General features: G+C 39.3%; 1 protein-coding gene across 1 annotated transcript in view; it reads left to right on the top strand.

Moving 5' to 3' along the window:
* The window catches only part of cux2b (cut-like homeobox 2b), a 144,977-nt gene that overhangs the window by 90,180 nt on the left and 29,899 nt on the right, over positions 1–24,898 (top strand). The window contains exons 5-9 of the mRNA XM_053624880.1: positions 11,519–11,659; positions 18,241–18,379; positions 21,439–21,512; positions 21,604–21,670; positions 24,707–24,755. Coding sequence (XP_053480855.1) covers positions 11,519–11,659; positions 18,241–18,379; positions 21,439–21,512; positions 21,604–21,670; positions 24,707–24,755 — 470 coding nt within the window. The remainder of the gene's footprint in view (positions 1–11,518; positions 11,660–18,240; positions 18,380–21,438; positions 21,513–21,603; positions 21,671–24,706; positions 24,756–24,898) is intronic.

Here is a 24,898-nt window from a genome sequence, read left to right as displayed (position 1 = left end):
GTGTTTGGGTGTGTGTTAAGGAAGGAAATGGAAGAAAAGAACAGTGACAGAAGAGGGGGTACAAAATAAACAAGGATGTCACAGTAGACTGCTCTCTCCAGTGTCCTTTCATGTACGTGTTGTTTATGACGAGAACAGAACACACTCTTTACATAATGAATGAACAGGTTATGGGTACCGCTACCCAACACATGATTGAGAATGGATGACTTTCAAAGGTCTTCTTTCTTTTTTGCTCCAAATTGTGCTGCACAGTAGGAGTGAAACTATTTGCTTCAGATGTCACTCTTTAAAGACTCATAGTCTCTGACCTATACCTCAACTCACAGGGGCTGCGCTTACAGGGAAGAGTGAGCGAGCATGTTCTGGCGGCTGTGTTTGTGGACTCAACAAGAGGCACGTTTGTCATGGCATTTGTACTTCACAAGTAGTTTGACTTCTTGAACAAGTCGCATACCAGGGCCTCTTAGATAATTTGTTTCAGTGTGGCATATAGAGAATTAAAATGAACCCCTGAAAACAACCACAGAGGTCAGAGGTGCTGCAAAAGAGCTGTAATTGCTGAAACAATTTTAAATATTTAATACAAACAAGCCTTTTGCATATTTTGCAGAGCAGCACATTCTGGTAGAAAATCGCTTACTTTGTGGTATAAGTTCAGCATTCACATAAGCATTTTGTTTAAATATATTGTTAAATGATTAAAAACAGTTCCGAGTAGTTATTTGATCATTGCCTTAAATGCGACAGTATGACCGATAGCATGCCTGAAGATAAAATATACCAGGTAGACAAAGGTGACTTTGTTAAACATCAGTCCCATTTCTCAGTCTCAGTAATGGCTTCTACACACTGCACAACATTAAAAAGACGTCGGGGTTGTGGTACCGTTCATATTACACAACTGTCTGTATTGTCATGGAAGTTGTAGGGTTTTCAAATTACACGAGCAAACGGTGACAGGTAGTGTTACAAAACACATTACAAAACTTTCACTGTTGACGAATCCCCGACGACTCTGCCTGGACTCCAAATTATGTTTCACAACAGAGTACACGCAAGAAGTGATACGAGAATTACACAAGATCACGCGTGAGTAGACGTTCTCTTGCTTGTCCAGGTGGGTCAATTTCTCTCTAACTCTTCTTTCTCCACCCAGTTGTGGTACAGTTCAGAGGAAACATTAAATAGGCACTGGTGCTTCTGCCAGTGTTCCACTAATTTCTTCTGTCCAATGAGACTTTCTTGATACCACAGCCATACTAATTGATGTTCTGTTGCAGGTATATCAGGACTCCTCTCACTGAAACTTCCCGGGCCGTGGCCCATTTCTTGCTCTCTCTCATTGGCTGTAGGTCAATGCTGCGGTTGTATTCAGTAAAAACACATTTCACATTACGTGATTTGGAATCGCAGACAGGTCCAGATATTTAACATGCTAGATATCTCGCTGAAATCGCATCTTTGATAATTCAAACATTGCGTTCGTGTCTTACGGGAGCGAGCTCTGATTTGCTTACGATTTTGGGCTTTTGTCGGCAAATGAAAATCGAGCCTAAACTCATGTAGTATAAACTCGGCATAAAGGAAAGTTCATGAACTGCCATTCAGCTTTGTACCTGCTGTGGCTGCTCCACATTTTGTGTAGAGCTAAAGGACATAGTGAAATTAGTGCAACGCTTCTACAGTACAGAGGAGGGACAATGCTCAGAGGCCAAAGTCTGCACTTCAAAAGGCCACTCGAACGTCCGTGAGACTTGAGCCTTGCATTTGACCAAGGCTGTACAGTGACAGCCTAGCCTAGAGCTTGACCTGGTAAAGTGCTGTCCTAACAGTGAGAAGTGTTTTTTCATCTGTATCGACCCCTGACGGAACACACCATCTGCAAGGTGAGCTTGTCTACCATGGCCTATTTATCAGACACTCTCTCTGGCCATGCGCAAGGTCACCTCCCCCCACCAAGCGTGGACACACAAGTAAAACTGTGTGTGTCACACACACACACACACACACACACACCTGATCATGGGAAATGAACTGCTCCAGGTGTGTTAATGGACAGTAATCTGTGGCATTGCACAACCTCCATAAACTCTTGCACATGCTGCCGTGCATTTGCTGTTGAATTTTGCAGCTTACAGTCAGCCTCCTGAACTTTGTAATCCATTGACAGTCAAAATTGTTTTAATACTATTTGGCTGAAGATCTTCTCTCCTATAGCACCAGAGATGTCACCTCTGATTGCTCTGCCTCCTCTGGTAATATATCAGTAAAACTTATCTCCTTTAATGTCACACACATTATTTAATGCCATGTGTAAGAAAAGCAGATAAGTGAAGAATGCAACAATTGGGGGCATGCTGCTATAGGGAAATAATCAATGACAGGATGGTTTGATGCATCCTGACACAAAGCAGGGTTACTGTTACAACCCCAAAGTTATTTACCTATAACAGCATGTCCCAAAAAATCCCACACATCATATTTTTTAACCATTTATAGTTGCATTTAATGTTGTGTAACTTGTGAAGCAAGAAACATCAAAGGAACTACAGGCCTCTCTTGCATCAATAAAGGTCACTGTTCATGACTCCACTATCAGAAAGACGCTGGAAAAAATGGCGTCCATGGAAGAGTGGCGAGTCGAAACTGCTGCTAACCCAGAAGAACATTTAAGGCTCGTCTGAATATTGCCAAAACACACCTTGATGATCCTCAAACCGTTTGGGAGAATGTTCTGTGGACTGATGAGTCGAAAGTGGAACTGTTTGGAAGACAGGGGTCACGTTACAGTTGGCGTAAACCAAACAATGAATTCCACAAAACGAACATCATACCTACAGTCAAGAATGGTGGTGGTAGGGGCTGCTCTGCTGCTTCAGGGCCTGGGCAACTTGCAGTCACTAGCTGCATTTACATGGACAACAATAATCCAATCTTAACCCGATTAAGACCATACTTTGATTAAGAAACTACCATGTAAACAGCAATTTTTACTTACCTTAATCTAATTAAGGTCATACTCAAATTAAGCTCTAATCGAATTAAGACAGGTGGAGTACTCCTATTTTAGTCGCATTATGGACGTGTATTACAGACATGCAAACACCTTAATCACATTATGAACGTCGTGTGAGAGTTTTCACCGCATTTTGGGACAGGACACGATCACACGCGGCAGATCTCAACATTTTAAGGCGAACAAGAGAGTTCGGCTGCATCCCAAACCGCATACTTACCTACTATAGGCCTGTAGTGGGGAAAAATACATGTATCTCGGCTACTATATAGACGGTAAGTACGCGGTTTGAGACGCAGCCCACGGCTTCAAGCAGTTGTCAATTAGCACTTATAGCATGACAAATAATTAACTGCACTTAAAGTGTTCGTAAAAAAAATTAAATAAAAACTGTATGTTGATACCTGAAATTCTGGAGGGACGTCGGACGGCGTGGCGCTGTGACGTAATGCGCGCGGGCTGTTAATCTAATTGTGTTCTATAACATGTAAAACGGGAACATGACAGGAGTATTCTAAAAGCGACTCATGTAAACACCTTTATCACATTATTATCTTAATCAGAGTAAGGTCAATAATTAGATTACTGCTGTCCATGTAAACGTAGTCACTAAGGGAAGCATGAATTCTGCTCTCTACCAGAAAATCCTAAAGGAGAATGTCCGGTCTTCAGTCCGTAAATTGGAACTCAAAAGTGCAACTGGATTATGCAGCAAGACAATGATCCAAAGCATAGGAGTCCTAGTCCTAGAAGTGAAAGACTGATCTCCAGTTATCGGAAGTGTTTGGTTGCAGTTATTGCTGCTAAAAGTGGCACAACCAGATTTTAAGTTTAATGGGGCAAATACATTTTTCACATGGGTGTTAGGGATAGGGGTAACATTTTTTTAAATTTTTTTTTTTGCTTCAATAAAAAAGTAAGTAAATAAATAACTGTATTGTGTGTTTACTCAGTTTGCCTTTGTTTTATGTTGTATGTAGATCTAAAACTATTTAGTGTGATATATACACAAAAATACAAGAAATCAGGATAGAGGCAAATACTTTTCATGGCACTGTATGCAAACTTTTTGCTTAAACTGTATATCCTGTACTTAACTGTTGTCACATATGGTCATGTTTCACTCACAGTGGAGTGTATGTGTATGGTCTGTGTATGGTCTTACCATGGGTAGTGTACTAGGGTCCCTGCTGGCTGCATCAGGAACAGGGTTTTTTTCTTTACTAGTAAAAGGAGGACAGCCTGAAGTGCTGATTCTTTCTTTATTGTTTACATGATAATCTCTCCCCCTTGTTTGTGGCTGATGTCAACAGAAATCTGTTACTCTGTGATGGTTCCCCATTTCCATTCTCATGTTTTTCCCTTATCTTTTCCTGATTTGTCAGCAATTGTTTAATCCCTGGCTGCTCAATTGAGCATAATTACAAAACACAAATGTAGAACAGATGTTCACAATTTAAAAGTGTGTGTGTACTGAGACACAGTGTCTCAAATATAAAATAATAGAGAGTGGAAGAAGAGAAATGAGGGCATGTGGTCACCCTTTCTTTCTCTCTGGATTTAAGGCAATACCTTTTTAGCTTCTAATATAAACCATCCCAACCTTCAGGGGTCCTAATGCTACTGTCAAGCTTTGTACTGCACTTCTCTTCGTGCCCTGAGAGTATTTCTCTACATAAAACACCTCTCAGTTATGGGGGTTTTCCCCCACTGCCATAGTTTGGCCCTACATGTCTACCTTCTGTTTTCAGATCCCACTTTTCTGTAAAAATCAGAGATGAAAATGCTAAATGCTAAAATCAGAGATGAAAATGCCAAATATTAAAATGCTGTGTCTTCACTTCTTGTCAGATAATGGGAGGATAGAGACAATATGTCACTCAAAGCTATGCAGGGAGGGTGTTTTTTTTGTTTTTTTGTAACTGCCTCACCTGGAGAAGGTTGACTCTGCTGTTGCCTGGAGCATAGCCGGAAGACAGGCACTGCAGGTGTTAGCTTTGCCACTCCCTGTGTTTTTATGCTTCTCCATCCCCAAGAGGCCATTTCGCTCTTTCTTTTTACTCTCCCTGTGGCTCTCACATTTTATACCAGCCGGGGGTTCGTATTTTCAGGAAATGAGCACTGAGACAGTAGTAAGGGGTAAGTTTTAATGGAAAGAAATACTTCTGAGTTAAGTTTCGGTGCTGGTCAGAGACTAGCTGCCTGATGAAACCTTGAAAATGGACATGATGCATAAACACCTGTGTTACACTGCTGGCTAGTGGTGACCAGAGGTATTACTGACGAGACAAGGAAGATTATTAAGCCCCCTGAGAATTTGAAGTTGATGTCAATATTAGATTGTATTAGCTCAGAAATCAAGGAAAGTAATTTTGTCCTTGTTACTGTTTGTTGGATTTGATAACCGTTAAAGTACGGGACTTTTATTAAACCGGTATTGTGACTGTGATTATGGAATTATGTAACAAAGTAGAGTCAGTGTGACAAACATAAAGTTAAGCAGGACTAGTCAAGGCCATTAATGTTTTGTTTTATTTATTTATTTATTTACCTAATTTATTCTGCTTTTGTGTTTTCATAATTCAAAGACAGACTTTGTCTTTGGAGATTTGGTGTGCTTAATAATATCCACATGTTTCATCAGTGTTTCAGAATGTTCATTGAATTTTCATTCTGGTATCATTCGTACTCGTAATTGGCCTTTTTAGAGGATATTTCATCATAGAGCATTATCAAATTCAAAGACCTGTGTGTGTGTGTGTTGGTGGTGTGAGTGGAGAATGAATGGTGAATGAGGGATCTCTGGATGGGTGGAGATTATGTGCTGTAGATTAATAAGAGCAGTAATAAACAAAAGGCCCAGGAGATGTTTGAGGTGCTTAATAATGCATTATGTTCATAAAAGCACTGGCCTACCCAATAGATGCCTGTGGAGGGAAACCCCTACAGAGACCATACTGGAGTCTGTGTATATGTGTGCACAGTAAGAAAGAGTCAGTAAGAAAGAAAATTTGCATACACTGTAGTGGTGTGTATATATACTTTTTATAGCAATAATATTAAATGTGACAGAAAAAACTCAGCAAAGAAAGTAGCATATTTATATAATACACCACTTTTCAGACAAAAAACATAATAAAGGCTGTCAGGATTTACACGGAAAAACAGAAGCAAGTATGACAGTCCGAATCTCCAGAAGAACTGTGACAGATTCCCCAAGATGCTTAGTAAACCTTACCAGCCAGTGCAGGAGTTTGGCTGGTAAGGTTTACTAAGCATCTTGGGGGATCTGTCACAGTTCTTCTGGAGAGGCATTTAAAAAGCATTGAAAAGGATTGTCATGCTAATTATTGACTTTTATCTTTAAATACTGATTTTATTACTGTTTTCTGATCTTTAGAGTATTTCTTATTTAGAAAGATCTCCCAGTTTTATTAAAAAAACAACATATTCTACCTATGTTTTTGTAAATGTATGTATTCTATTTGTAAATAAATCATGCATGCAAATAAATTCTAAAGATAACCTGCTACAATTCAGGCCTCCACTTTCATGTCAGGATTCCACCATAATGCTATTAACAGGCACACATCACAATCACTTCTTACAGCATCCTTGATTTTCTTGTGACTGCTTAAGACGTATGGAGTTTCATCTTAGCAGTGGCCTTCATGTAATATTCTGATCAGCGTTCAAAAGAACCACTTGCTCTCACTCGCCCTTGCTGCCTGCTTGCTTTTCCTCTTTTATCCAGAAGCTTTTATTGAAATAGCACATCAGTCATATCCCACGCATCTGTGACGGTGCATTACTTTCAAGACTCTTTCATAGGTGATGCGTATTGATGTAAGCCAGACTCTTGTCCTTCAGTCTGCTGGTGTAACAAAAAGGCTTTGTGAGAAAGTTTGTCTTTCAATGCATGCAGCCAAAAGAAACAGATACATCTCTCTCTCTCTCCCTCTCTCTCGCATATTCAACTCTCTCCTCTTCTAAATCAAGGTGATGCAAAAGCGATTTAATATACTCACTGAATATCAAGTGTGCCGAGTGAAGCCACTCCACTTAAACGGAACAAAAGAATTACCTCCTCTGTGTATTTCAGGGGAATGTTTAAGATGTCACATTTTGTCTGGATAGATATGCAAACAAGGAGTTAGGATGATGAATGTCATTCGAATGAACTGAAATGTTTTGTCAAAAGGTGAACTTGGCTCCTGAAAGTATTCTTTACTAGAGCAAAGATGTGTCATAATGTTGATATTTGAATTTGAACCTGGATATTATTGGGAACAAAATAATTGTTTTGGGGGGACAATGGAAATAATAGCTTTTCAATGCCATTTGTTTTGTCTGCCAGCAATGTGTTTTTCAACTAAATTGGGCAAAATTGGGGTGGTGGTGGTGATCACTAAAAATATGTTTGGGAACCAATGAGAGAAAACTAAAGAAATTAATCTAAAAATGGGGTTTCTGCGTTACTCTGCAGGTGCTGCACTTTTGAAGTCTGCTCTGCACAGCTCATGATGTGCTTGGTGATTAAATGATTAGTTAGATCAGGTTTGTTGGTCTTTAGGGGAAACTTTAAAAGCTACAGGGTGGTAGGTCCCAGAACACTGCAACTGTCTCCATAGACTGCAGTAGAGCACATCACAACACCTAAAGAAAACCAATCCATCCTGCTTTTATGAGCAAATTCTTTCCTCCCATTGTCACACAACTATGTATCCACTTTTGTACAGAAGGATGAGAAGATGGACCATTAATAGCTCTTTTTTTGGACCATTAATGGCCACTTTATGAAAAAATACCCCCCCAACACACACAAAAGATTTGGTGGTTTTGGAGTGTGAGTAAGGAAAAAAGACCCTTGAAGCACAGCCTTGTAAATTAATTTGTTCATGTTGTACGATGGGTGCACAGCTGGCCTCATTAGCATGCACACAACAAATAATTATAGTGAGGGCTTTTTTCCAGCCATCGCTGGGCTAATGGGCTTGCTGGGTTAATTATGTCAGAGCGTAATTACCGAGGGGCCTGAGAGACGGCGTGCTGCCCCCCCGCTGCGTCCGTGCTAGCTAATGACAGTGTAGCGCTGACAGGGCCAAGACGGACCGCCCTGGCACACCTGCTCCTCTTGGCATGCCGTGTCATGCAGTGTTGGGCCACCCAGTCTGGCTTCCTCTCACCTCTGCAACTCTAATGCACAGCTATGCTCATCTGCAAAAGTGTGAGCCGGAAATTGTAGGTAGTTGCATCATGCATTCAGAACAAAGGGGTGTAAAGAAGAAGCTTTAAGTGCCTTTTACTAAGCAGCCTCTTATTAAAAAAAAGCCTGCAAATTCAATTTAAGCAGAAGACAAATGTACAAACGTTAGTTACTGGGGCATGTAAGGCGCTGCATAGGAGTCATTCTGGAAGCTGAAGCTTTTGATATGTAGATTAGAAGTCAGTAGGTGAGAAATATTGAGAATAGAGATTGTGTGATACAGTAATATATTTTGCCAATCTACAGCATTATTACATCTCAGTGTTATTGAGTTCAAAGTTATCAGTGACACAATGCAATGCAGCTGGTGCAGTAACATTGGCTCCTGCTATCCAGTACACTGCTGTCCGTTACCTGTTAAAATGAAGTCATAACATTTGTCATTCAGTAACTAGTTTTCTTGCTCATTAGCTCCAACTCTGATGTTGGTGTCACTACTGGTATTTGTCCTGTGAAACTTAAACAACAAATGACAGCTTTTTTTTTATTTAAAAGTTGCTGATTGGTTAGCAACCTATGTAATTGTGCTCTTTTTCTGAGTTTCTCTGATAGCCAATTATTCATAACTCCTGATTTGTCATTTAGTTGGAAGTGTTTGTTCCTTAAATCATTATCAGACAAAGGTCACACTCATAATGGTAACTGAACTGTGCTGCCCTAGGAGAAGTAAGAATCAAACACCAAGGCTTGAAATAACCAAGAATTATCCACAACATTGCTCTGATTCCTTAGAAATGCCCTCCAGTCTTTTTTCCTCATGGGCAGATAGATGTTCAGCCTCACATGAATATGATGCATTGTTTCATAAAGCCTCTGAATTATTATTAGTTACCGTGACCTCAGGGCACATATGTAATTGAGCATAACAAAGTTTGGGGTTGAATTTAAAATGGACAGCACACTTACATGGACAATAAAAGGACAAACTCATTAAAGGTAATCACTGGTCTGGTGTGTCCTACTTCACAGCAGAGGGCTGGGACTGGTGGAGAGACTCTTGCTAAGACATTGTTAGTGTGCTTAATTAAGCCAGGAAATGATTAGAGGTGCTAGAATAGGTTTGACACTCTAATAGTTTGTGTAATCAACGTAAATAAACTTTGAGTAGGGGAAGTGATTACTGACATTTCAGACCAGTTCATGGTCAGACCAAAATTGGATAAAGAGAAAGCACATAGTGACAAGAACTGCAATGATTTAAGTTTTTTCTTGATTTGAATTTTGATAAGGCTCTCATCAAGTCCTACTAACTAGGAAAACAAACCGACAAACTACAAGGCTGATCTGTGTTGAGGAAATAAGATTGAGATAATTAAGTGGCTAACTAAAAAGATAGTCAGCAACTTTTAAAACTGACAGGGAAGTCTCTGTGTTTATAAGAATTCTTTCAATTATAGACACTTTTTCCACTGCAGTGTAGTGAACTGATTTAGTGTTCTTGAAATATTTTGCAGGATATTTAGACAACAATGAATACTACTCTACCTGTTTTCATGACTGTGTGTGTGTCACTCTGTCTGGTGAGTTTCACTTACTCTCCCATACTGCTGCTCAGAGTGTGTATTTCACTGGCCCAAGTCTAAAGCTTGGAGGGCTTGAGTCTGTGCATCTTGAGCCTGGTATTGAACAGAGTGAGAGCTGCTAAACATTACACCTGGCTTGGAGGCTGTAGCAAAAAGTTTACACAGTTTTAAAAGTGTGGTCAGTAATGCATAATTGTTTTATGGACATAGTGAGAAAAACACTACTTGGTCTATCGGTGTCTGAATGCAAATCCTTGCAGTCACCAGAATTTAATAAAATGTTGACGTTGCATTTTAGCAAGGAGCCATGCTTTTTCCAGAAAAGTATGTAGGTACTTTTCTGAGAATATACATGCCGTAATCAGCATTTAATTCCTTATGGTTTAGGCTGTTTTGACACTATATTTTCATGTGTTTGAATGAAACTGATTGCTTTAGTCTTGTACGCATTCACCTACATGGCACAGTCTCACCTACTCCATGTATGGAGCTGATTGATAATCATGACCGGTTTGTCTTGGCACTGGAGAATTGGCCTGAAGCATTTGATCATTAGCTCTTATAAGGCTTGCAGTAAAGGCACTGGGAAAATTCAGGGGTTGTATGGAAAACAGCACTGTTTTAAGTCATCCTCCTAAGCATTCTCGTGTCCCATGTGACTGACGCAATCTCCACTGTGCTGCTGTAACAATACAAACTTTCTTTCTCTCTCTCTCTCTCTCATACACACACACACACATCACATTTTATATTACTGCTTTGATGGCTGTCGTTACTATTTTATAAAGCTTTTGTGAGTCAGTGCACTACTACTAACCCCTCTTGTCTGTCTCTACATTTTATTTAAGTCAGAGGGACTAAATATTCATGGACATAGCAATATTTCTCAGCAGAATTTTCAAGAGCTCTGTTTGTGTTCTGTGTTTGAAGGAAAATGGAACTCGAGGTTGAATTTGGCAAAGGTTTTTTTTCCGTGTACGTGCATTCCAGCGCCAGCTCTCGCATGATTCTGTGTGTATGAATTGGTGTATGTACACAAACATACATACTCCCCCTCCTTCAGTTCCACTCCCCTGAGCCTGTCTCTCTCACTGCTTTGGTGCTAGAAGTCACCTCCTCTGCCTTCCTTCACAGGCAGGTGCACAACAAGAGCACCACTCCGATCCATGTGGCACACAGCAGGCTCAACTTTTTTTCAGGCGAAGAAGAAAGGAAGAGAGGAAGATTAAAAACAGCCCTGTGAAGTGGAGAGCTGAGGTGCCTCCTGAGGATTCCTGGCATAATAATTTAAATGATCAAATGATCCAGAGGAGACTTGTTAGTGCAGAAACAGCCTCCTAGTTGGCCCCATGGGCCTCACACTGAGCCACATGCATTGCAAAACAGCTCCTCTGTTGTGCTACAGAATTTCACCATTTTTTAATATGCTACTACTTTTTCTGCGATTTTTGTATTTAAAAAAAAATCCCTCTAACAGTGTTGGATTTGTCTAGATAAGTATTTGTGAGCGACTTGAGGAGTCGAGGTTGTTGGTTGTTCATAGTGCTGGATATGTGCTGAGATTATTTTGGGTTTCTTTTTAAGTGCAAAGAATCATTGTATTAAAAACTGAATATGAGAAATGGAGCATGCACTAGAGTGTTTACTAACTTTCTTCTCCTTTTTTCCTTTTCTCTCTCTCGTGTGTGTGTGTGTGTGTGTGCACGTCAGACCCTTCTCCGGTGCTGGAAGCCTCCTACTCGCTGGAGGAACGCCTCACCCAGCTGCAAAGCTCTTCTCCAGACGGTGAGGTTCTGGTCAGAGAGATCTCGGGCCACTGGAAGAGACACCTGGAGTGCCTTAACGGTGCAGGTCAGCTTACAATTTTCATTTCACCAATCCCACCAAAACACCGTACGTTGAGCTCCAATCAGCTTTCTAAAAACACTGGGCAAAAATGCCTTATACAGTCCAAAGTTTAAATAAGGAGCCATAGCTCAAAGACAAGACCTTTTGTTTACAAAGGAAAAATCCATTAAGCAAGTCTTTTTGCTTTTTAAGTGGCTTTGTGTGCCAGTTTGACAATTTTTATTAAAAGATTTGAGGCTTATTGGATTCAGGCCTAGACCATCAAACTCTTATTACAGTAGTTAAAGTAGTTTTCCTGTGACTGAAAGGCTTATCAACACTTTTTTTTTCTCCTCGTATTGATTACTGCAATGCACTTCTTGCTAGGGTTCCTAAAACCACACTAAATAAATTGCAATGTGTGCAAAATTCTGCTGCTTGGATCCTGACTGGTGTCAGTAGAAATGAACACATCACTCCAATGCTGAAGTCCTTGCACTGGCTCCCAGTCAGGTTTCGAGTTGATTTTAAAATCCTTATGCTCTCATATAAGGCACTGAATTGTCTGGCCCCTCAGTATCTGTCTGTGCTTTTAACTTTATATACTCCCAACTGTCATCTGTGCTCGATTTGTAGGGGACAGGGATTTCTCATCCTATGCTCCTAGACACTGGAATGCACTCCCTGCTCATATTAGAGATGCATTGAATTTAAGCATTTTTAAATCTAACCTAAAAACTCATTTTTTTTTTTAGGTTAGCGTTTTCTTAATGGTTTTAACCGTTTTGTATTCAAGTCTGGGTTTTTTTGGGGGGTTTTGTACGCTTTGTTTTTATCTGTATATTTTTTATTTTCTTTGTATTTATTATTATGTAAAGTGCCTTGAGAAGCTGTTTTTAAAGGTGCTATAAAATTAAGTTATTATTATTATTATTATTATTATTATTATTATTATTATTATTAAAAAGACATGCTGACAAAACTACAGCACTAATCTATTAGAGAGCTGATCTATGCTAAGAAACATAGGTACAGATTAAATATCTGCTGCATGTGTGCTGTGTACGAGGTAGTGACAGTAGACATGAGCCTTAAGGCATTGATATCTCCCTGCTCGACTTTAAAAAGAAAATAATCATCCACAACAAGAAAACAAATCATTAAAATATTCATTCATTGAAGCTATTCATTATGACCTTAAGACATTTATATGTCGGTCATATTTGAACAATGTGAGGAATAGAGGACTAATTCAATGCATTAAACTACAAAGCTTTTAATTTATTTTATTTACCTAACATTTAAGAGCACAATCTGTAACTTTTGAGAATTTAGGAGGTTAATGACCTCTTGGCTAGAAATGTCATTATAAGCTTCTCATTTTGTTCCCTTGCATTGATTTATCTAATGGTAAGTCAATGAACATTCAAGGATTTATCAAGAGCTGGTAAAAATGTCTTCTAATGATGCTGTTATGTAATTATTCTGATGTTCTCATAGTCTTTCCTGTAGTCTGCAAAATATTCCTAGGAAAAACATCTCACTGTCAGTACTATATAAATGTTTTAAGCTCATGCTAGCTATGGGACTGGCAGGTATAGTTAGGATGAGCCAACTCTAACTAGTTAAGTTTTTAAATAAATAAAAAAGTTGAAAGAAGGGGTAACAGGAAAGTGTCCAAAGTCAAATTTTTTTATTATTATTTATACATGACCTTTATTAAACCCATGGCCACTTGTGACTCGGCCACTTGTGACTCGTAGATAGAAACATACAGGAATGGTTAGTAGAGTACTCCAAAAGCTTTAGCTCTGATATTGATAAATGGAGATATTATTTTTAACTGTTTAATTTTTAACCGTAAAATAATGTACTTCATCCTTGATGTTTCCTCATGTGGTCCTTTTTGTATCAAAGCTAATTTGAAGCTAAATGCAAAATCTGTGTCTGTTGAGAATAGCTGAGTTTTTAGATGAGTTTAATGTGCTTTCTCTGATACTCATTTGTAGGATACTTTTATTAAGATACACATTTTAAAATGTTCTGCATTTCTGTGGTAGACACACTTTGCAGTCGGATCCATAAATATTTGGACACTGACAGTTTCTGTAATTTTGCCTCTGTACACGACCACACTGGATTTGAAATGAAGCAATCAAGATATGATTGAATTGTAGACTTTCATCTTTAATTCAAGGGGTTTTACAAAAAATATTGCATTAATCATTTATGAATTACCACCATTTTTTACATAGTACCTCCATTTCCAAAAGTATTTTTTACTCCATTTCCAAAGCTCAAAAGTTATTGGACAATTGCAGTTATTGGACTGATAAGCAGTTTCATGGACAGGTGTGGACTGTTTCCTTGTTATTTCATGATAGATTAAATAGATAAAAGGTCTGGAGTTGATTCCAAGTGTTGAATTTGCATTTGGTAGCTGTTCATGGGAACTCTCAATATGCAGTCCAAAGAGGTGTCGATGCAAGTGAAGAAAGCTATGATTATGCTGAAAAACAATACAGACCAATCAGAAAGATAGTAGAGTTTAGAAGTGGCCAAATCAACAAGAAGGAATGCACTAGCCATCTCAGCAACACCAAAGGCCTGGAAGACCACGAAGGACAACTAAAGTGGACGATTGCAGAATTCTTTCCTTGGTGAAGAAAAACCCCTTCACAACATCTATCCAAGTCAAAAACACTCTGGAGCATGTAGGCATATCATTTCCAAATCTAGAAGCAAGAGATGCCTTCATGAATGTAAATACTGTACAGAGGGTTTACCTCAAGATGCAAACCATTGGTAACACTCAAGACCAGAAAGGCCAGATTCGACCTTGCTAGAAAACATCTAAAAAAAAAAAAAAAGAAAAAAAAAAAAGGAAAAGCCTGCCCAGTTATGGAGCAAGATTCTTTGGACAGATGAGACCAAGATTAACTTGTACCAGAATGATGGGAAGAGAAGAGTATGGAGAAAGAAAAGAAAGGCTCATGATCTAAAGCATACCACATCATCTTAGCACCTTTCCAGAGCTCAAGGACACTTTACAATATCAATATAATAAAACATAAACAATGAACAATCATGGACAAACACAAAATGTGAAAACAATGAGCAATCAGACAAAGAAAATGAAAAACACATTACAGATAGAACAGTCACTGAGAGAAAATGCATAGCAACACATTAGGACAAATAGCACGAGGAAATATGTGTTTTAAGTTGGGATTTGAACTCGGAGATGGATTTGATGCTGCGTAGATTCGGTGGGAGTGAATTCCAGAATTTGGGTGCAACTACACTGAAAGTGTACACCCATAGTGGAGAGATGAGATCTAGGGACAGAGAGGAGTCCGAACCCAGAGAACCTGAGAGAGCAGGTCGGGTTATAAGGGAGAAGCACTGCACTAAGATAGAAAGGTGAGAAATCGTGAAGTGATTTGGATATAAGCAGGATTATTTTAATTTTAATGCGAAATGAAACCGGTAGCCAATGCAGTTCAGACAGGATTGGAGTAATGTGAGCTGGTATGGTACTTGGTATGTGTGAGAAGTCTAGCTGCAGAGTTTTGAAAATATTGCAACCTAGCAATAGAATTAGCAGGTAAACCAATAAGGAGTACATTGCAATAGTCCAGTGTAACCAGTGTTTCAGCGTCTTTGAGGCTAATGAAGGGATGGAGGCAAGCAATGCGATGAAGGTGAAAGAATCCAATTTTAGAAATGGAGTTTATATCAGCTTCAAAGGTGAGGGAGGGATCACAGATGATGCCTAAATTTTTTACAGTACTAGATGGTTGAGTGTTGAGTGTAAATGAGAGTACTATCAATGTCACAAGTAAGGTCATAAAGGATATTTTTTAGCAGGAGTTGGTGTTCCAACAATAATGATCTCAGTTTTGTCCATGTTCAGTTTTAAAAATGTTAGAGTTAAGCCATCCTTTTATTTCATTTACACATGCTACTAGTGGACCGGTCTGGAGAGTGGGAGCAGATCTACAAGCTGTATAGATTTGAATGTCATCAGCATAACAATGGTAACTGAAACCGTAGCGGTGAATAAGTTGACCGAAAGGCAGTGTGTGTGTGTATATATATATATATATATATATATATATATATATATATATATATATATATATATATATATATATATAATGAATAGTAGACGTCCAAGCACCGATCCCTGAGGCACACCGAATTTCAGAGAGACTGTAGGTGACTGATAATCCTGCATAGGAATGTAAAACTGTTTATCTGTGAGATAAGAAGTAAGCCAGGAAAAAGCAGCACCCGTGACACAGATATCCGAGAGGCAGGAGAGAAGTAAATCATGACAGACAGTATCAAAAGCGGAGCTAAGATCAAGTAATAGAAGAATAGAAAGATAACCGGCGTCACTAGAGAGTACAGTAATGGGTCTTTGACAAACATTACGAAGGCGGTTTCAGTACTATGGAGTGGATGAAAGCAAGATTGAAAGGGGTCAAAGAGATTATTTTGAGCAAAGAAAGACTGGAGCTGGGAGGCAACAGTACTTTCCAGTATTTTGGAAATGAAGGATAAGTTAGGGATAGTTAGCGAAAAGTAGAAAGAACAGTAGGGTACAAGTTAGGTTTTTTAAGAACTGGAGTCACTGCCACAGTTTAAAGTGGTAGAGGGAGAGAAGCAGAAGCTAAAGATCTGTTTATGAAGTGAGAAATATTGGCAGAAAGGACAGAATGACGGTGTTTGAGGAGAAATGTAGGAGCAGGATCGAGGTGGCAAAATGAAAAACTAGATTTCAGTATTAAGTCACTGACAGAAGAGGGGTTCGTAGGAGTAAAGCTAGCTAATTGTTGATAAAAGTGGTCAGGCAGAAAACTAAAATCTGAGGCCTTGCCTATAAAGCACTGGCACTGTTATGGCATGGGCATGTATGGCTGCCAATGGAACTGGGTCACTGGTGTTTATTGATGATGTGACTGCTGATACAGTGAGGGAAAAAAGTATTTGATCCCCTGCTGATTTTGTACGTTTGCCCACTGACAAAGAAATGATCATTCTATAATTTTAATGGTAGATTTATTTGAACAGTGAGAGACAGAATAACAACAAGAAAATCCAGAAAAATGCATGTCAAAAATGTTATAAATTGATTTGCATTTTAATGAGGGAAATATGTATTTGACCCCTCTGCAAAACATGACTTAGTACTTGGTGGCAAAACCCTTGTTGGCAATCACAGAGGTCAGACGTTTCTTGTAGTTGGCCACCAGGTTTGCACACATCTCAGGAGGGATTTTGTCCCACTCCTCTTTGCAGATCTTCTCCAAGTCATTAAGGTTTCGAGGCTGACGTTTGGCAACTCGAACCTTCAGCTCCCTCCACAGATTTTCTATGGGATTAAGGTCTGGAGACTGGCTAGGCCACTCCAGGACCTTAATGTGCTTCTTCTTGAGCCACTCCTTTGTTGCCTTGGCTGTGTGTTTTGGGTCACTGTCATGCTGGAATACCCATCCACGAACCATTTTCAATGCCCTGGCTGAGGGAAGGAGGTTCTCACCCAAGATTTGACGGTACATGGCCCCGTCCATCGTCCCTTTGATGCGGTGAAGTTGTCCTGTCCCCTTAGCAGAAAAACACCCCCAAAGCATAATGTTTCCACCTCCATGTTTGACGGTGGAGATGGTGTTCTTGGGGTCATAGGCAGCATTCCTCCTCCTCCAAACACGGTGAGTCGAGTTGATGCCAAAGAGCTCCATTTTGGTCTCATCTGACCACAACACTTTCACCCAGTTGTCCTCTGAATCATTCAGATGTTCATTGGCAAACTTCAGACGGGCATGTATATGTGCTTTCTTGAGCAGGGGGACCTTGCGGGCGCTGCAGGATTTCAGTCCTTCACGGCGTAGTGTGTTACCAATTGTTTTCTTGGTGACTATGGTCCCAGCTGCCTTGAGATCATTGACAAGATCCTCCCGTGTAGTTCTGGGCTGATTCCTCACTGTTCTCATGATCATTGCAACTCCACGAGGTGAGATCTTGCATGGAGCCCCAGGCCGAGGGAGATTGACAGTTCTTTTGTGTTTCTTCCATTTGTGAATAATCGCACCAACTGTTGTCACCTTCTCACCAAGCTGCTTGGCAATGGTCTTGTAGCCCATTCCAGACTTGTGTAGGTCTACAATCTTGTCCCTGACATCCTTGGAGAGCTCTTTGGTCTTGGCCATGGTGGAGAGTTTGGAATCTGATTGATTGATTGCTTCTGTGGACAGGTGTCTTTTATACAGGTAACAAGCTGAGATTAGGAGCACTCCCTTTAAGAGTGTGCTCCTAATCTCAGCTTGTTACCTGTATAAAAGACACCTGGGAGCCAGAAATCTTTCTGATTTCTGATCTCACTGTACAACTACTTATGGACCCGACTGTATGTAAATAATTTTGTAAGAGACTACAAAACATAAAGGTCCAACCATTTTTCTTGCATTTAAAAACCATGAATAAGGAAATATAGTAATTATACTAATAATATATGATATATGTATTGAATGACTGATAGGCTTCTAATGTCACAGATAATTCTGTTATCATTTACAACTCTGTCTTGGTCTCTCTGACAGAAAGTGTAGAAGAAAGCCAAGTAAGCATACAGAGAGTAGAGGCGTCAGAACAACTGCCCCATATGATGACCCCAAACAGCACACAGAGCCTCCAAGATGGTGGCTTACCCCTTCACAACCACCAGAGCCTCGATGAAAGGTATGCAAAGTGTACAATGCAGAAGAATTGATCCCTGGCCTTAAAGGACCTGCAGAAGTGATTAACACTTATAATCACAAAAATGAAATTTGTGTTAATTTGTGTACTCCACATTCTTGGATTTTTTACTCAGGATCTATATGACGAGAACTGCAACTAATGATTATTATTTAACTGATATATCAATCATCTATCTATCTATCTGTCTGTCTGCCTGTCTGTCTGTGTACGTTGTGTGTATGTCTAACATTTGTTGTTGTTATTTGAGTAGTTGGATTATTTTTTAAATATATGAAATAATAAATAAAATACTCATTGTGTGTTTCTCCAAGGTGAATAATTTTTTCCTGTGTAGAATTTTTTCCTGTGTCTTCAGCGCTTTGGGGTTGACTCTTAGTTTTCAGTGCCTGGAATCAGGGAATTGACTCGAATCAGGGAATTGACTCATTAATAAAATTTAACTTCATAGCATTTACAATTCGCTAACTAATTAGCACTTATCTAATTGTTTAACTACTTACAAGCGAATTGATTCAAATAGCATTGCTAGTTGTGGCAGTGTTAGTGCCCAACACTGTGTAATGCATATTAACCACATACAGTGAGGGGAAAAAAGTATTTGATCCCCTGCTGATTTTGTACGTTTGCCCACTGACAAAATAATGATCAGTCAATAATTTTAATGGTAGATTTAGTTGAACAGTGAGAAACAGAATAACAACAAGAAAATCCAGAAAAACGCATGTCAAAAATGTTATAAATTGATTTGCATTTTAATGAGGGAAATAAGTATTTGACCCCCTCTCAATCAGAAAGATTTCTGGCTCCCAGGTGTCTTTTATACAGGTAACGAGCTGAGATTAGGAGCACACTCTTAAAGGGAGTGCTCCTAATCTCAGCTTGTTACCTGTATAAAAGACACCTGTCCACAGAAGCAATCAATCAATCAGATTAGAAAACTCTCCACCATGGCCAAGACCAAAGAGCTCTCCAAGGATGTCAGGGACAAGATTGTAGACCTACACAAGTCTGGAATGGGCTACAAGACCATTGCCAAGCAGCTTGGTGAGAAGGTGACAACAGTTGGTGCGATTATTCGCAAATGGAAGAAACACAAAAGAACTGTCAATCTCCCTCGGCCTGGGGCTCCATGCAAGATCTCACCTCGTGGAGTTGCAATGATCATGAGAACAGTGAGGAATCAGCCCAGAACTACACGGGAGGATCTTGTCAATGATCTCAAGGCAGCTGGGACCATAGTCACCAAGAAAACAATTGGTAACACACTACGCCGTGAAGGACTGAAATCCTGCAGCGCCCGCAAGGTCCCCCTGCTCAAGAAAGCACATATACATGCCCGTCTGAAGTTTGCCAATGAACATCTGAATGATTCAGAGGACAACTGGGTGAAAGTGTTGTGGTCAGATGAGACCAAAATGGAGCTCTTTGGCATCAACTCGACTCGCCGTGTTTGGAGGAGGAGGAATGCTGCCTATGACCCCAAGAACACCATCCCCACCGTCAAACATGGAGGTGGAAACATTATGCTTTGGGGGTGTTTTTCTGCTAAGGGGACAGGACAACTTCACCGCATCAAAGGGACGATGGACGGGGCCATGTACCGTCAAATCTTGGGTGAGAACCTCCTTCCCTCAGCCAGGGCATTGAAAATGGTTCGTGGATGGGTATTCCAGCATGACAGTGACCCAAAACACACAGCCAAGGCAACAAAGGAGTGGCTCAAGAAGAAGCACATTAAGGTCCTGGAGTGGCCTAGCCAGTCTCCAGACCTTAATCCCATAGAAAATCTGTGGAGGGAGCTGAAGGTTTGAGTTGCCAAACGTCAGCCTCGAAACATTAATGACTTGGAGAAGATCTGCAAAGAGGAGTGGGACAAAATCCCTCCTGAGATGTGTGCAAACCTGGTGGCCAACTACAAGAAACGTCTGACCTCTGTGATTGCCAACAAGGGTTTTGCCACCAAGTACTAAGTCATGTTTTGCAGAGGGGTCAAATACATATTTCCCTCATTAAAATGCAAATCAATTTATAACATTTTTGACATGCGTTTTTCTGGATTTTCTTGTTATTCTGTCTCTCACTATTCAAATAAATATACCATTAAAATTATAGAATGATCATTTATTTGTGGGCAAACGTACAAAATCAGCAGGGGATCAAATACTTTTTTCCCTCACTGTACTGTATGTAACCCCATAAATGCATTTATTAATGCAGGTCATTAAATCACAGGTTTATATGATTCAGCTTGTTCTAATATGTTATCATTTATGTAGTAACAACTTGGACAAGAACTACAGTAGTAGTTCAGTAGCAAAAAAAAATATTTGTAATTGTTGATATGGTGAAGTTTTCTATTAAGAGATGTTTGTTTAGCATTTTGGAAAGAATCTACAGTGTCAGTGCTTTGCAACAGTCAGAGGTAAAATTGTTCTTTTGGATTTTAGACACAGGAAAACCTTCAGGACAGAGTGCTTTGTGGCTTCTTAGTAACATGACAAACTGGTGCTGCTCTAACATTAGCAGTAACAGGATAACAGGAACTAACTTATTTTGCGAACGTTCCTCAACATTAAATAAACGCCCACTTCATGTCAGGTATCATCACGCCACCTTGACGTTGATTATTTTCTTATAACGGCACGCCCAAACATGTATTATTGCTTACTTACTCCACATATACAGTAAGTATTATACAGTATGTATACAATAGGAATACATTTTGCATTTAGCCCTCTGTTGTTGATTACTTAGTGAAAGGTTTAGTCACAGACAAAGAGTAAGTTGTTCCACTAAGGGTGCAGAACAAAAATATACCACAAAAAATGTATTTAATTTCAGCACATACAGCTATTGTAAATAGCTGTTAGTAAATCCTCATATATTTAATAACAAAATTATTTGCAAATAAAAGATTTGCCGATGATATTTTCTGTACCACTGCACATTGGAACTTTAATAACTTTATGCTGTACCTTACACCTTATTAACACTGTGGTGTGTTCTACCATTTGGAACAACACACTTTGTTTCCTCAGGAAAGCAGATGAACCAGATGCTCTGTTTGTCAGACTGGCTCAGGCTGAAGAGAGAATCAAAACTCTCCAGTCAGGTTAGTAGTAAGTTAAACAGTAAACTGTGCAGTTTGTAAGCTTGATAATATGTGAAAAGCAAGAATCTAACCATATTCTGTGTGTTCACAGCACTGAACAAAGCCCAGTCAGAGCTACAAGAGCTAAGGTGTAAATATTACAAGGAAATGGCTGCCAAGTAAGTCCTTACTTGAAGACTAGTGTAATTAACTCTTTCCTGTTCCCTCTGTCCGTGCCATGCCTACCCTCTTTGTGTGTGTGTGTGTGTGTGTGTGTGTGTGTGTGTGTGTGTGTGTGTGTGTGTGTGTACATACAGTGCACATACAGTGGGGTCTAAAAGTCTGAGACCACATTGCAAATCTGGGAATTTGTAAATTCAAAAACCAAAAAGGAAATGTGTAACACCAAGACTATTTCATATTCAAGATTGCTCATTTTCTAGGTCACCATTTATATTTAAGCAGGTTTGTGATATTGATCATGTTATTGGTCAGATTTTCCATGATACTTGTCCCTTCTTCTGAAGCACATGTTCAGGTGATAATACAAAGGATTTAATCTTATATTGATCATCAGGATTTACACAGACTTGTTGAGTCTGTGTCAGCTTGATCAAGTCCTTTGTTGAGTTGGTAGTGTGTTTTGGATCATTGTCTTGCTGAATGATGAAGTTCTTCCCAATTAGGTTGAATCCATTTCTTTGGAAATTGGCAGACAGAATGTTTCTGTAGACCGCTGAATTCATTCTGTTGCTACCATCACGAGTTACATCAATAAAGATTAGTGAGCCCATATCCTCTATATTTCTGCTCTCAAAGCCTTCAAATGGTGGATTGTTGATACCTTCACCTCTGCCCTGTGGAGGTTGTTGGTGATGTCACCGAGTGTTGTTTTTGGGTTTTCTTCACAGCTTTCATGTTTCTGTCATCACCTGTTATTGTTTTCCTTGTATGGTTGTTAGTACACCAGTGGTTTCTTTCTTTTTCAAGTTTCCAGATAGGCTTGTTTTCCTCCTATAGACCGCTCTCTGGTCTTCATGTTCGATATCCTTTTAAACAACAAATGCAGTCTTCACAGGCAAAACCCAGGGCTCAAACCAAGAGTTATTAATTGTTTAAACAATCAATTTAACAGTTAGTCAGTCACATAGTCTAATAGTTTTTGCTCACTTGAAAAATGGGTTCAAACAAAAGGTGCCATGTTCTAAGTTGCTAACACATCTAGATGTAAATGTAAGGAAATGAAAGTTGCATCTGATCTATTGTCTCATATTCATTGATCTCAAACACAAATGTCAAAATAATTGGTCTCGCTATTCCAATATTTTTGTGTGGGTTATATATATATATATATATTTTTTTTCGTTCATTCCTCCTATAGTCCTTCATCAGATGAAAATTATCAAAATTCTGAGAATATAGATGAGTTACTTTCCCCTGACTTTATTCATTTCATTGCTCCTGTAAAAATAACGACAATAGAAAGTGAGATTAATGTTATCTCCACTGCTGAAGGAGAAATCCTTCATTCTGATGGTGCTAACATGTCCGTACAAAATCTTCAATAGGTGTTCAATTGGATTGAGATCTGGTGACTGTGAAGGACATGATTAATATAATTTTCATACTCATCAAACCATTCAGTGAGCCCTGTGGATTAGACAAGGTCATCTGGGAAGAGACCATGCCCATCAGGATAGAAATGTTTGATCATAGGATATAGGTGATTGGTCAGAATAACTTAAAGTATTGATTTGCATTGACCCCAAACCATGGCAACAAAATGTCCTTGAAAGCATAACAGAACCATCGTTCGTTCCTGTAATATGCATTTTTCCAGTCAATTCTCCCTATTCTATCATAACCACACCCTTCTAACTATTGTAAATGATCAAATTCTGCTCTCCAGTAATGTTTGCTTAAACCATATATAGTCACTTGAATTAGTTTTCACATAATTTACTCTCAGCTGGTGTAGCTGCTTTGATTATAAATAAGAGTTCTTGATGAACTAGTGCAGGTAATATAACAATTTCTGTTTGCTACTTTGGCAAACCTTAGAAGAACTGCTCTGTTAACAGATAGCCTCATCAAAAAATTGGGCTTGACATCATCATCCAACACACAGTATCCAGCCCGCACCTTGAACGAGCCTGAAACTTGTATGAGGAGCTGGTCAGTGGGAAGTCTGCTTGTTTTATTTTGCTATGAAAAACACTTATGCTAGAGTACAGTTTTTTTTCTCCAGGATTCTCCAGGACATGTTTTCAGATATGATGCCCAGTTTTCCTTTGGTTGAATTTTGAATACTTCCTCTCTCCTCTCTGTGACGTGAGGACTACTGCTACTTTGCTGAAGTGCTTCTGTTTTTGGCTGCCATCCTGCTGCTACATATACATTAGTGATCTCAGAGCTGATAGTTTAAGGAATTCATTAGCATAGACACTTATTTACTCTTCACTCATTTATGAGTGATGTGGTATTCAATAAGTAGTATGGAGTCTTCTGTAAAGGATTTCTCTCCGGCCTTATACTTCCACAAATGCACTCTAATGTTTATTAATACAGACATTTATTTTTCCAGAGACAGAAGGACAAAGTCATATTTAATTGTGATTTAGTGTGATAGTGTCTTCATAGTCTTCACTGTACAACAACTCAATGCACTTACACTTGCAGCAAATACACTCTATACTGTATAGAGAGGATCTTTGTTTAGAAGAACCTCAGAGATTCATGTATTTAATCAAACTTTCAGCCTTCCTCATTATTCAGCCTCTCCACCTTTTGAAAATCAGCTCCCTGATGACTGAGAGGAAACTGTTGAACTTCAAACAAACCTTATGAATAATCTCCCCAAGACGCTATTCAAATGAGTGCTCTGATTGTTGCGAGTGTGTAGGCATGTTGAGATATGATGTCAAATAATATGCGATAGATGTGACTCATTCTGTTTTAATGATAGGATGCCGCTTTTTCTCAGATTTCACAGACTTTGTAATACTCATAACATCTTTGTGGGAGTTTATAATTTGGTTGTTGTTTGGTGAACTGTTAGGAATAGAAAATATAGATAATGTGATTAAGGCAGTTGTGAGTTTTTGTATCTACTTTATAAAATATAAAACATTGTTTGGTCAGAAGCCATACTGACTGTCAATATTCATGTTATCTTCCTGATTATTTTAATAGGCAGTGTGTATTGTGTCTTCCAGAGCAGAGGAACTGGCCCAGCTCAAGACGAACCTGGAGAAGGCCAACCAGGTGAGCACGGAGCTTTCCATTCTATCACTAATTTTGAGGATCCTGTATTTAAGGTAATCACCTTTTGTAATCAAGCCTCAGGATTAATTAGACGCCCCTGAGGCCTCTCTTCCTCTTACCACCCGCCCTCTACCCTCCGCTTT

This window comes from Ictalurus furcatus, chromosome 5 (genome assembly GCF_023375685.1).
Source record: "Ictalurus furcatus strain D&B chromosome 5, Billie_1.0, whole genome shotgun sequence".
NCBI classification, from domain to species: domain Eukaryota; kingdom Metazoa; phylum Chordata; class Actinopteri; order Siluriformes; family Ictaluridae; genus Ictalurus; species Ictalurus furcatus.
This window is presented reverse-complemented; position numbering and strand designations above follow the sequence as displayed.